The sequence below is a fragment of the Elephantulus edwardii genome, unplaced genomic scaffold, assembly GCF_000299155.1.
Source record: "Elephantulus edwardii isolate Elephantulus edwardi_28Jun2011 unplaced genomic scaffold, EleEdw1.0 scaffold00119, whole genome shotgun sequence".
NCBI classification, from domain to species: domain Eukaryota; kingdom Metazoa; phylum Chordata; class Mammalia; order Macroscelidea; family Macroscelididae; genus Elephantulus; species Elephantulus edwardii.
In genome coordinates this window covers 6,197,099-6,210,982 of record NW_006399869.1, presented here as the reverse complement: position 1 = coordinate 6,210,982, position 13,884 = coordinate 6,197,099, and the positions used below count along the sequence as shown (strand labels likewise).

General features: G+C 33.6%; 1 protein-coding gene across 1 annotated transcript in view; it reads right to left on the bottom strand.

Moving 5' to 3' along the window:
* Nucleotides 1-13,884, bottom strand: part of FSTL5 (follistatin-like 5) — a 1,151,716-nt gene that overhangs the window by 249,322 nt on the left and 888,510 nt on the right. The window contains exons 8-9 of the mRNA XM_006892774.1: nucleotides 5,968-6,129; nucleotides 1,157-1,291 (exon numbers count right to left, since the gene is read on the bottom strand). Coding sequence (XP_006892836.1) covers nucleotides 1,157-1,291; nucleotides 5,968-6,129 — 297 coding nt within the window. The remainder of the gene's footprint in view (nucleotides 1-1,156; nucleotides 1,292-5,967; nucleotides 6,130-13,884) is intronic.

Genomic DNA, 13,884 nt, shown 5'->3' with positions numbered 1-13,884 from the left:
CTTTTTTATATATATTTTTAAATTATTTTTTGTGTGTGTACCGTCAAATCAGATCTGACTGGTACCAGAGGAGATTTCCCCTCCTCCTCTAGCAGAGCATCTGGTGGAGTCAATCCATGTACCTCTGGGATTACAGTGCAGCTTCTTGCCCACTAGTCCACTAGAGCTCCCTAATAGTAATATTATTAAACCCAGTTTTATTTTTTATCTAACATAATAATCTTAAGTGTATGCATGTGAAGATAGTTATTCTAGCAATATCAAACATAGTTGCAGATACATTGGATACTGTAACTTGGTTGAAATGCCCTCTTCCTATAGGATCCATTCATACCACTTATTTAAAGACTAAAAAAAGAAGCCTTCTGAGACAGTAATTTACCCCTCAAACACTAGGTTCTGAAAAATTTGAGTGTCAAACTAATCTGAGCTACCCTAGGTTAATAGGATCCCTAAAGATATTTAGATTAATGAGAGAGAAATGGGCATCTTGATACAGCCAGATACAATAGCAAAAAAAAAAAAAAGTGTGAAAACACAGACAGGGAAAATCTACAGGTTTCTCTTCAAAAGAATTTACTTAACAGGTTTTTTTTTTTTAATTTCCAATAAATTTAGCTATAAATACATTAACATTTCTCCTACATCTATTTTACTTTTATCAAATAATCAATCAGTAAACAAACAAGAAATAAGCATTTTTGTTATATCATCAGGAAGTTATAAGGAAACAATGGAATTAACAGAAGTAAGTAATATATTATGTTATAAACACCCAAAGAAATAGCCTTTGGGTGTGTTTTCAGAGTACCTAACTTGGATTCCACAAACTTCAATTTCGAAGAATATTTTTAATATATTAATATTCTTATATGATGTTGTTGTTGTTGTTGTTCTGTAGCCTTGAGTTGATAGCTGACCCTCTGAGTAGATGGAAATATAGCCTAAAATATCCTTTGAAACTTTTGTTAAAAACCCGAATTCCAGTATTAATTTTTTAAATCAGATTTCAAAATTAATCTCTTTCTTACACATATGTTGTTTTAAATACAATTTTGATTGGATAGTTGTGTGTATGACTTTGCTCTTTGTACAAGCTTTAATGTCATGTTGAGTCAGGAGGATGTTAGTGTGTACGTGTGCATGTAATACATACGGGTCTTTCTAGCAGAATCCTCCACAAAAAGAGAAGAGATGTCTTCATCCACTCCTGCTTCATTCTTAGCGATGCAAGTGTACGCGCCCGTATCTTCATAACGCACATTGCTTATGTGAACCTCACTGCCATTTGCTGAAAACAGAAGGCAAATGCAACTTGTAAAGTACAATTTCAGTTTTGGTACAGTGCTTTCTGATTACACAGTCAGACGGTTTTCTTAGCTTGTCCTAATTAAAGTGCTTTCCTTTCTACTTTCCTGCTTTGGAGACATGCCAAATTATTCCAGAAGCATTCATGTGTTTCATAAAATGTTATCATTCAGTTACAGGGTACCTCAGTATTATATATAAAGTGTACCTGATTTATGTTCCATATTAATTTTATTCTCTTTTTTGTATATGAGATATTTTATATTGATAATCATGACCCCACATTATCCATTTATATTTAACATTCAAAATCCATTTTCTTCTAAACTCTTATAACTAATTTAAACAATACAAATATGTTTCATTTACAAGGAAACCATAAAAAGATATATTTTCATAATGAGCTACATAATACAAAGATAATACTATGACTTTTCATTCATGATTACTAATGGAGTCTTATTTCAAATTTGAAATTATTATGAGAGCAAATGAACTGGGTGAGCATATGCAGCTATCTAATTGGGAATTCTGAATATCTGAAAGCTAGTTAATCACATTAAACCCTACTTTATATTATCAAATAATGCTCAATCATTAACTTTTACTGTACTAGAAAATAAACCAGGTGAATTTGTGTAGCTATTTGTTGGAAATTCTGGATATCCAGTCAGAAAATGACCAGGTATAACAAAATAGAACATGACTACTTTTGACAAAAATCCCAAGTATCTTTTGTGGCTGGTGCTGAACAGACCAGAGTAGAAACCAAGGGGAAATAGACTATTAAACTAAGCTGGGAGTGGCTTCTGACGGGATGTGAATGCCATTCTGAACAACCTCTTCTAGTGGTTGTATGTAAGATTAGGAGAGGCAGTATGTGTTTGAATAGGAAGAATATCATTCAAATCATTTGAACCTGTTTCTCAGTTTTCAAATATCCTGTCACTCAAATCTCTCAAAATTTTGTTGAGAATTTCTACTATAAAATGCCGTTTGGTAAACTCTTTACTATAAAATGATAAAGATTATTTTAGGCTTTGTGAAACAGTCTGATAAAAACTGTTTACGTGAAACAAAAATAAGTATAGAGAATATTAAGTAAACGGGTGTGTCTGATTTAAAACATTTTGTTTTATCAAAAAGTAGGCAGCACATTTGATTTTATCTTTAGCTATAATTTAGAAAATCTATTTTGAAAATCAAGGAATGAACAAAATATTTAACCCAGCATTATTGCATGTTTTAATGAACTACAGCTCTTTCCAATGATTACAATTTTTCTTTCAAGATCCATAAACTTAAGACCATGTATTCTCTAAGATATCTTGAAAGTTCAATTAGCTTTTTCCCCCAAGTACTTTTTTCCCAGGATTTCTATATATTTTCCTAAATTGATGCATCATGATTTTCTTTCCTTCTCGACTCAGTCTTGCATTCCTAAACTAATTATCATTTTTGTCTTGACCTACCCCATTCCATATCAATTTATCTCATTTCCATGCCTATCTTAATAACTTCCAAAGAAATAAATACATCTGTGCACCTAGTTTCCATTTGTCTAGCGTTTAGAGTGAACTGTTGTTGTTATGTGAAATCTAGTTTTTTATGACATATAACATTCCTCTGTACAATAGCTCTGAATACTGCCCTAAGCTGAGCCTATCTCACTGTCTCCCACACACCTACCCACATTATCCCAGTTACTGTGTAAAGACATCTCATTTGGGCTCTTCCTCTCCTGTGCTGTCCCTCTACTCCTCTAAGATGTTCTTCTCGAAGGACTGTTCCCTCCTGTCAACATGCCCAAAGTATGTGAGATAGAGCTTTACTTATAAGACTATCATTTTAAAGTTTCAGAATTTTCAGTGCTCCTCAGATTTCACTCACTTGATTTTGATAATCAGAAATGGTTTATTTCTTCCTTCATTTTAATTGAAAGTATTTATTATTATAATATTAACTTCTTTATATGGCCTTTTGCCTTACACCATTAAATATATAGACGTGATAAAAAATTCTTTTAGAAACTTCCTCTTCCCATCTCTGTCTTTACTTACATTTATTTCTCAAAGAAGATTTTGTATTACTTTTCCAGGTAGATTGTCCTCCTTCCCTTGCTGACTTCTATCACTCTTATATCCCTCTCCAGTACCTTCCAATCCTTTCTCTCCATTGATTATGTCCTACAATATTTACATCTTTCAAGAAGAAAGATTTCACTTAGTGCATACCCTCCCAACCAACAGCTATGACATTTTCTTTCCTTATAAATCAATGAAGTATTACACTTTTTTCCTTTCTCTTCTCTTCTTCTTTCCTTTCTTTCTCTTCACAAAACTCACTGAAAACTGTCTTTCCAAATTCACCATGAAAACTAATGACCTAATCTATAAACACATCTCAAAGTTTTCATAATCTCTCTGTGCAGCTGAAATTCTTGGACATTTTCTCCATCTTTAAAATCTCTATAAATTTGCTACTGAATTGTTTATTTTTCTTCCAGATAGATGACTTCTATATCTTCTTATTGGAGCTCTGGTGGCTAAGTGGTAAGAAGGCGTGCTGCACTTTCAAAGGCACAGATCGAGGCCAGGAGCTACTCTGCAAGAGGAGGATGGGCCATCTCCCTCCATCTTGATTAACTGGTCCTGAAAACCTCCCAGCGGGTCAGCTATGGGTTGGTTCTACTCTACGCAAAACAAAAACAACAACACTAATAATGTTCTTAATTTTCCTGTTAATTAGTAATTGGTGGACACAAATTTGTGTGCCCTTGATTATGTACACAGGTACTCACATTCATTGTCATAATCACTCAGGGCCCAGAAGAGTGTTTCACTATAGCTGCTAAATAAATAAGTGAAATAAATAAATAGGTAAGTGACTGTATAGTTAAATAATCACACACCAAAAAGTTGCCTCAAGTTAATTCTAACTAATAGCAACATCATGTGTCCCAGAGTAGCTGCACAAGGTGGTGTTGTTTATTCTTTATTAGCTGTTTCTGTCACAGTGCCACTGGGTGGGTTCAAGCTGTTTCCTTTTTGCTTACTTGCTATACAGAAACCATTTAATCCAGCAAGGAAGAACAACCAAAGTATTTTGTAAACTATAATTATATGTAAGTTCCTGTGCAATCATTCTTTACATGAAACAAAATTTATATCTTAGTTTATTATGAATATTCTCTTTTATTATTCATATTGCCTTCACATTTATCCGTTTTTTTCTTATCTTTAAAAACAACAACGTTTATTTTGCAAATGTCTTTCCTCTAAATGTAAATATTGGAAGAGTTATCCCAAATATGTTTTTGTACACGTTTCATGAGAGAAAAAAGATGTTTTTGTTTAATTTAACTTACTGCTAATAATGGACAAGAAATGCTAGAATTAGAAATTACTAGATTTTATGCACTATAATTCTTGTTAATCAGACTAATCCTCCTCACAGATTATAGTTGCCAAAATAAAACTAATAGGTATAAATTCATGAGTATGCTGGATCTACTTAATATAATGAGTTTTAGGGTTAAGGTTGTGAAATCCAAGAATACTTTCACAGACGTGTTTCTTTAGACTTACAAAAGTAAATTAAAAGACACTAAAACATTTTTTTTAAAAAACTGTTTCTTAGGTGCGTTGAGTCATAACCTATGAGCAGCAGATCTGAACTCTGTCCTATCCTGTGCTATCCTCTTCATCTCTCACACACTTGAACCTCTTGTAGCAGTCACCATGTCAGTCCATATTGCTGAGGCCCCTCTTTTCTTTTGATGACATTTCACCTTTCCAAGCATGATGACCTTCTCCAAGAAATAGTTTCTCCTGACAACATGCCTAAAGTATGTGAGATGAAGTTTTGCCTTCAGGGAGCACTCTGGCTACACTTTCTCCAAGACGCATCAGTTTGCTCTTTTGACAGTCCATGAGGTATTCAGTAATCTTTTCCAATACTACAGCTCAAAGGCATCAACTCTTTTTCTGTCATCTTTACTCATGTCCAGTTCTCTAAGTCACAGTAATACTATACTGTTAAAATTGACATTATTGCTCCTCAGTTATTCGGCAAGGACAGTGACAGAGGACTCTCCCAATGCAATAATCTTCTGACCTTAGAATATTTTATGCATCAAAGGAAATAATTTTATTACTTTAAAACAGGATGCAAAACTGAAACTTACCAAGTGATCTTTGTTTTAGCCTTTATTGACAAAGCGTACAATGAGTCACTCACAGGAAGTTTTTACACTATTGAATTCTTCTGTAATACATATCTCAATGCATTATTTCAACATTAAAAATTTAAACTCCAGATATATGCATTTTATCAAGAAATCCAATTATCCTGTTCAGTATATCTACTATAAGTCTTGGACTATTATTTAACAGTGAAATAATTGGATATTTTACCTATAGCCAAAATAATAAGATAATTAATCATCATGGCAAGACTATTATTTAAAACATTAAGAATGTGAAAGGATTGTATTTCAAATATGCTATCTTAGCTGCACAATATAATTTTTCCATTTTCATGCCATTCTGCTGCTATCAAAATTCATTTTTTATCAAATAATGTAAATTATGTTATTAATTTTCTAAAGAATTTTACATAGTCACTTAAAGGGAAAAAAATAATGCAAGCACAAGGCACCTTGGAGAGTGAGCTGCTTAGAAAGCTTTGGTGTAATATCAATTCCATTCTTCAACCAGCCAAGCTGAGGATTTGGTATGCCTTCTGCATGGCACCTAAGACTTGCAGTTACTCCAGGTTCTCTAGCTTGACTCTCTGGATACACTCGGATGACTGGAGGAACTGAAAGAAAGAAAGAATAGGAGGGGAAAAAAGAAATTAATGACAAATATCCATAATGTAATTTTCAAAACAAAAGAAAAGCTACCACATTATGAGAAAGTTACACTATGTTATGTATGGGGATTATACACACATACACAAATATACAAACAGATAAGGATGTTTCACATCAAGGCACTATATCAAAAAAGTGTTCAAAACCACAGAAGAAAGATTTATATATGATTAATAGCATCAGAAAACCAATGAGGGTTTACTAATGAGTCGGTTCTGACTAGTGGATTTGAATTTTGTGGGTTTTTTTTTTCATACACTCATCTATTCATTCATTCATTCTGTATGTATGTATGTATGTATGTATGTATTATTTAGTCCGATGTGATATTAGAAGCAGGAGTGGAATCTACTTCCTAAATACTCTGGAAACTATGAATTTTGAGACTTGAAGGTAGTTATAGAAAGGCTTTAGGTCTTTTGTCTATAGGGTCAACATGAGTTGTGCTCGACTCAATAACAGTCAACAACAAAATAACTGCTGTCTGAAATGTCTCTAAAGTACTGAAAAGCAACAACGTCAGTCGGGAAAAAAGGTGTGCTTGATACAGGCTATATTCTTTGCAATTAGTTGTTATGCATCAGAGAGCTAGACAATAACTAAGTATAATAGATGGAGAATTGATGACTGAGCTGTGGTGCTTGAGAACAGTGTTGAATATAATATGAACTGCTAAGAAGACAAACAAGTTCATGCTAGAAAGGGTAAAACCAGGCTGTTCCTTGGAGGCAAGGACTCGGAAGCTTCATCTGACATATTTTGGACATGTTACGAAGAGGGACCAATCCTTGGAGAGGGATGTCATGCTTTGGATGGTGGAGGGACAGCACAGGAGAGGAAGACCTTTGGTGAGGTATATTGATTCAGTGATTGTGGTAATGGGGCTTGGTGTGTTAAAGAGAATTAGATTGGCACAAGACAGGCTGGGTTTAGAGCCTTTGTACATGATAGGGTCACTATGAATCACAGGCGACCTGAGAGCACATAACAACAATAACAAGAATTTTATTATAGTTTTGGTAAAGATTTACAGAGAAGTTTAGGTTCCCCTTGGTTATACTTTTCAAGTTGTGCGAACATTCTCCCTATTCCTAATCCTACATTCTCATTATTAACTAATCCTACAGATTACTTGTGTATCTGATAAAACTATCTTTCAAAAATGAAGAAGAAATGATACCATTCTCTGGGAAATTAAAAAAAAAATTCTAAAAAAAATAAGCTTAAAAGTAACTTTCCTACAAGAAATAAAGAGTAATGAGGCTGACATGAAAAACTACTAAACAATAATTTGAGAACCTTTGGAGATTTAAAATATTGATAAAAATAACTGTATATGTTAGAGTAAACGCCATCCTTATTATTATTGTACTTTTGTTTTTAACTGCTTTTCTACAAATATTGTTGATCTCTTCCATGACCCTTATAGGCAGATCAGTCTATATAGTCCATAGAGTGTTGCACTGCTAACACAAGGCTACACTTATTGGTGCTTAGAATTGACCACTAACTTTATAGGAGAAAGATGGACATCTATTCCTATGTTATTTAAAACATATGAAACTCATGATTTGTTTCCACCCTAATTTCAATGAATTAAGCTTTGTAACCCTCAGAAGATGAACCACCCACCAAAATTTTTAGCTTTCATATTTCTTGGCAAGATACAATCCAAGTTGTAATATATCCTGCCACCATATAGTACTTGTATAACTGCATGAATGTGAAGAAAAAGACTTCAAAGCTCCCTCTAATGTCCACTCACACAAACAAATCCTTTATATTTGAACAAAAACCTAAAAAAATTTGTATTGATTTCAGTATGCTTTTTACTGTTTACAATTTTAAGAAATGAAAATTCAAGTTAGTAAAAAAATTTCAAAGCAAAATATAATTCAGTCATGAAAGGATTAAACAATAAATGTACTACAACATAAATATGCTAGGAGTAAGAAGCTGTGCTACCATCCCAAAGGCACGTGTTTTAAACCCATAAGCTCCTCTGAAGGAGAAGGATGGACAATGTCCTTCTGCACGGTTAACTGCCTCTGAAAAGGCACTGGAGGGACAGCCATGAGTCCTTTCTGATTCCAAGGCACACAACAATAACATATTAACCAGCGTACATAAAGATACAGTCTGTTACTATAACGTTAAAGAAGACCAGACTTGTATAGAAAAAAAATTCAATAACATGAAAGCTTATTAGGTAATAAAACTATATTACTACTTGTTTAAGACATCAGTGTGTTGTTGCTGTTGTAAAATAATATATATAGAAAAGGAAAAAATAAAAATAATATGCTTTAAAAGTACAATAAAACAAAAATATTAGAGGAAGTTATGAGCAGTTAATTTTCTATCTTAATCAATCCGTAGATAGAAAAATATAGATATATGTCCTAATATATATTTTTGATTGTCTTCTTCTTTATATTACACATTCAGTAGACAAAAGATAGGTGGTAGAAAAATTTGAAACAAAATTCAAATTTATATAAAAAAAAAGATTTGATAGTGAATCTCTAAGATGTTCCTTACCCTTCAAGCCCAGAATGAACTCACTGGATGGCTAAAATTTCAGCCACACTAAATATGAGACTGAACTGTAAGGTGGAAAATAGCACAAGTAAAGTATGCACATATTAGAAATATAAACCATAAATTATAAAAAAAATAGTATTTGTCAAAAATGCCAAGAAAGCAGGAAAGCATAAGAAAGAAAGACAAAGAAAAATGGAAAGCACCACATTGAAGGGGGAAAGTCAGGAAGAATGCTGTTACATTGCTGGTATAGCAAACAATTGCACAAAACAAATTGTGAATGAGTTATTGAATTAAAAATTAGTGTGCTATAAACTTTCCTATGAATCACAATTAAAACAAACAAGTAAACAAACCAAAAATTGTACAGCTACTGAAACATGGAAAGATATTCCCCTAGAAAGAAGTAAGAAATAAACATAAAATATTTAAGAAATACAAAATGCAATAAAATGACAACTAAATACATGGCATGAAAATGGTTTCTATCTTAGATCAAGAAAATGTAGTGCAGAAGAAATATATTACTAGGATAATTGACAAAATATGAATATGAATTGAGGTTTAGACAGTAAAATTGTATCAGTTACATTTCCTTATTTTCATAAATTTTGTATGCTTATTTCCATATACTCAGAGATAGAGATTGATAAAACACTACATAAAAGAGAAATAATATTACATATTACTCAAAATTTCCTGTCAAATTTTATGAAAAACCTGAGACTATTAGACAGATAAACTTTAAAACTGTAAGAAATAAAATATATTAAATTGCATTTAAACTGTTGTGGATTGATTTCACTTTATATTAGTCATGAATAAAAAGAGAATCATCTAGGTAAATGTAAAAATGGAATTAATTTTGGATTTTCAATTTCACATAATGATGAACATAATGATTTTCGTCCATAATTCTTCTGAAAAGAAATTAAAACACTAAAAAAAGTCCCTCCAAAAACCCACTTTCCAGAACACCTAAGTACAACTGGTAATATAAGAAGAAATACAAGTTAGAAGATTTTTATCTTGGATCTGTTATTGTTGCTGTGTACCATCAAGTAGGAATTGACCAATAGCTGGCTGTCTGCACAGGAGGAGATTGCCCATACTTCTCCTGCAGAGCAACTGGTGGGATTCGAACTGGATCTCTTAATCCTTTAAAAAATTTATCAAGTCACGTGAGAATTCTAAGAATCAAAATTGCTTAATAGTAAAAGACAGAGACAATAATTTGATCTTGTTACTGCCTAAAGAGAGAGGGATTGGTTTATTAATTCTGCCTTAAACAAAACTTCAAAACTTTGGGGGGATTTGAATTTTTGTTTAATAGATTTTTTGTGGTGTATTATAATAAGTTACCAGCTAGAAATTCCATATATCATGAACTGCTAAAATAACAAACAAGTATATGTTTTGTAGGAGATGCAACTAAAGTGTTCCTTAACGGCAAACAAGATGAAATCTCAACTCATATACTTTGTAAACATTGTTAGGAGGAGTCAGTTCTTGCAAAAAACTTATCATTCTGGGAAAGGTAAAAGAGGAAAACTTTCAATAAGATAAATTCAAAAGTGACTATAACAAGGGACTTCAGCATATCGAGATTGTGAATGTAAAGAGCAAAGGTTATGTGAAGGTGGTCATTTCTGACCTTTACAGATGCACAAAGGGAAATTGCTCTAGTCAATAGCATCAATAACACACAATTCTCATGAAGTCCGACATGTCCCCCATCTTCTTCTTTACATTCATTTTAACACCAATCTTACTGCTTTACTGCCTCCAAACTTAGATGTGTAACTGACAGACCACACAGAACAATATTGGGGAAGTTAAAAGGTATGATTCAGGTTAATAGCAGAATTCAGTCATGACAGCTTCCAAAATATTCTTGCAGGCACCTTAACCTTGAGAACTGTGGCTTAAGACCAGAGTTACAAATTGCCAACATTGGCTTTTCCTCCTACCCCCAAGTTATTCAACAAACTGTGCAAAGGCTCTTAGATTTGCTCTGTTTCTGTTCATGGGAAGTGGGGGAGGAGGGTAGCAGTCCCAAGGTAGCTCCCTCTCATGTTCTCCAGTTTCGTCATGGCTGCTGCTCCCATAGGTATAGCAGAAGCAAAAAGTCCTGAGCCCCAAAGACATGCTATATTCTCTTCTTCCTCCTCAACGTCCTCCTCCTTCTTCTCTCCCTTTTTCTTCATCTTCTCCTCCATCAGGGAATATCTAACTCTTCAGCTGGAGCTGCTCAATTTATTGGCAAGACTAGCCAAACCTCTTGTGGATAGACTAGCATACCCTAGTCAGATATTCTCAACCATGTACAAAGCAAAGTCAAACAATGACTAGGAAAGTAATATTGAAATATAAACTTGACAGTGAAGAAAGCACAGGATAAACTAATAATCATATCTGTTGTTTATAGGGTCACTTTGAGGCCTTGTCTACTTGGTAACATATAGCAACAACAACAACAAAACATCTGGATATTATCTAAGAGGTACAATATTCTAGTAGACAACTTGAACTAAAGAAAAATGGGTTAGAACTACAATCTTTTTGGTGGGAGATACTAGTATATTTCCAAATCTCTACTGGGACCAATTATACAACACTATGAAGGGACAAAAAATCACAAACGTTCACCGATGAGCATAGAGAAATACTCAAAATCTGGCAGAAAGAAAGAAAATCCCTCTACTGTGAAATTTCAAATACTTTCTAACACAATTTATCAAGTAATAGTGTCTTAATCAACAAAAATATTTCAAATCAGAACTCAGAAAAAAGCAAATAGAAATTAATAAACACAAGAGTTAGCAAAACAAGTCCACAAGATGCCAAATATTAAAAAGATCAGACAAAGATGTCTATGCTTACTATATTTAAGGAATTACAATTCAACACAAAATCTCAAAAAAAATTGAGAAGTTATAAAACAGTGTTATAGCTGAAAGTAACCATATAAAAATGCTTACCATATTGTCAAGAGCCAATGGTAATGAAGTTAAAAGTTCAAGCTTCATTGAAGTCTATGGGGAAGAGAATAGTCTAAAAGTATTATATTTTAGGGCATTATTTTTATCGTAGGAGTACGCAATGAGGGTTGCAGAGTGATTTATATTTAGGGGTAGGGGGTGAGTTTGGGGAGGTGCGGGGGGTTTGTTACCATTGAGGGAGTTTTTCTTTTGCTTTTCAAGGAGAGGAGCAAAGGGGGGAAGGGGGGAGGGGTTTGTGCGGGGAGAAGGGTGCAACAATGAACGAATGGAATTCCAAAATCTCTGTAGATGTTCATTGAAATGAAAAATAAACAAACTAAATTAAAAAAAAAAGTTCAAGCTTCACTGAAAACTTGCAAAAAAATAAAGTCAAAGAAATAGATGGGATACCAATTCTCCAGTCTGTTCAGGAAATAGGGGGGACTCTCTGACTCAATGACTGGAAGAAATATATATATTTTCATTCCCAAGAAAGGTAATCCAACATAATATGGAAATTTTTAAACTATATAATTCACATCTTGAAAGCAGGAGTGGCACTCACTTCCTAAACAACATACCTCTGGAAACTCTTTGAATTTTTATAAATGTCGGTAATTGTAGAGGGGCTTCTCACCTATTGTTCATAGGTTCATTATGAGTCATGCTTGACTTGAAGGCAATCAACAATAACAACAAAATTAAATAATATGTCACATGTTAGCAAAATATTGCTTAGGGTCATAAGAAAATGGCTAGAATATTACACTGACAGAGAATTTTCTAAAGTTCAAGAGGGGATTAGAAGAGGCTATGGCACCAGAGATGTCATTGCAGATGTCAGATGGATTTTAGCAAGAAGCCCTGAAAAAGAGCATCATTCTCGCAAAAGTGGAGGGACAGAACAAGAGAAGAAGAACCTAGATAAGATTGATTGATGCAGTGATTGGAATAATGGGGGTAAGTGTGTTAGAAACAATAAGTTTGGCACAGGATAGAACAGGGTTCAGAGCTATTGTACACAGGGTCACTATGAATCACAGCAACAATAACATATGAAAGAAATAGATATTCCTTCGGTATTCTTTGCTTTCAGCCAAGATCTATCTGACATTGGAGATAATGTCTCTAATGCCAGAGCCTCTTCTAAATCCAACTTTTGTTTCTGGTAGTTTTCTGTTAATGTACTGTTCTAGTCATTTTTGGATAATTTTCACCAGGATTTTGCTTGTGTGTGAAATCAGTGGTATTGTTTGATGATATCTACACTCTATGAAATCATCTTTTTTTTTGGAGTGGGAAATAGGAATAAATATGGATCTCTTCCAGTCAGTTGGCCACGTAGTTGTCCTCCAGATTTCTTGACACAACCTGGTGAGCATGTCCCAGGATAGCATCTGCTTGTTGACTTGACCCCATTTTAACTGAAAGTTTTTGTAAATCCACGTGCTCAGATAACTTTTCTATGGCCTTCTCAAATTCCTGTGAGATATTAAATATTTGATTTAGACCACTAAAAATTAAGAATATCTTTTAGATAGTTTGGGTGGCCAAGTGGTAAGTAATCACGTTTCATACTCAAAAGTGGACTTTGAATCCACCTACTGTTCTGCAGGAAAAAAGATGGACAACCTCTTCCTGTGATTCAGAACGTCTCATAACATGCTGGCTGGTCGTCTATTGAATGGTTGCAATTTGGTAACATAAAGCAACAACAGCATATTATGTAGGACATTTTCGCAATTTGGTAACATAAAGCAACAACAACATATTATGTAGGACATTTTCTTGCATGGTGAAAATAACTTTCTTCTCTTCAGCCTGACAATTCCAACTCAGTCAGTGTAACTGGAGAAAACCCTGTTGATTTGCTTCTGTGAATATTTCATCAAAGAAAACCCTGTGTAGTTTAGTTTTACTCAGTAACACATGGAGGTTTTCTTGTCAGAATTGATCAAGAAAATTTAATTTGTTTTTATTTTAAAGTTTTGAGTTTTTTAATTGTTGTTGGGGGTTTATTATGGATAGATGTCATTTTGTGGCAGAAACAGCTGTCTACAGAATATTAACTAACTGAATTCTTAACACTTCAACCCAACTACTGGTGCCATGGAAGAATGTCATGGTGATCTATTTGCATAAGATTACAATTTCTCAGCTGGAACGCCACTGCTG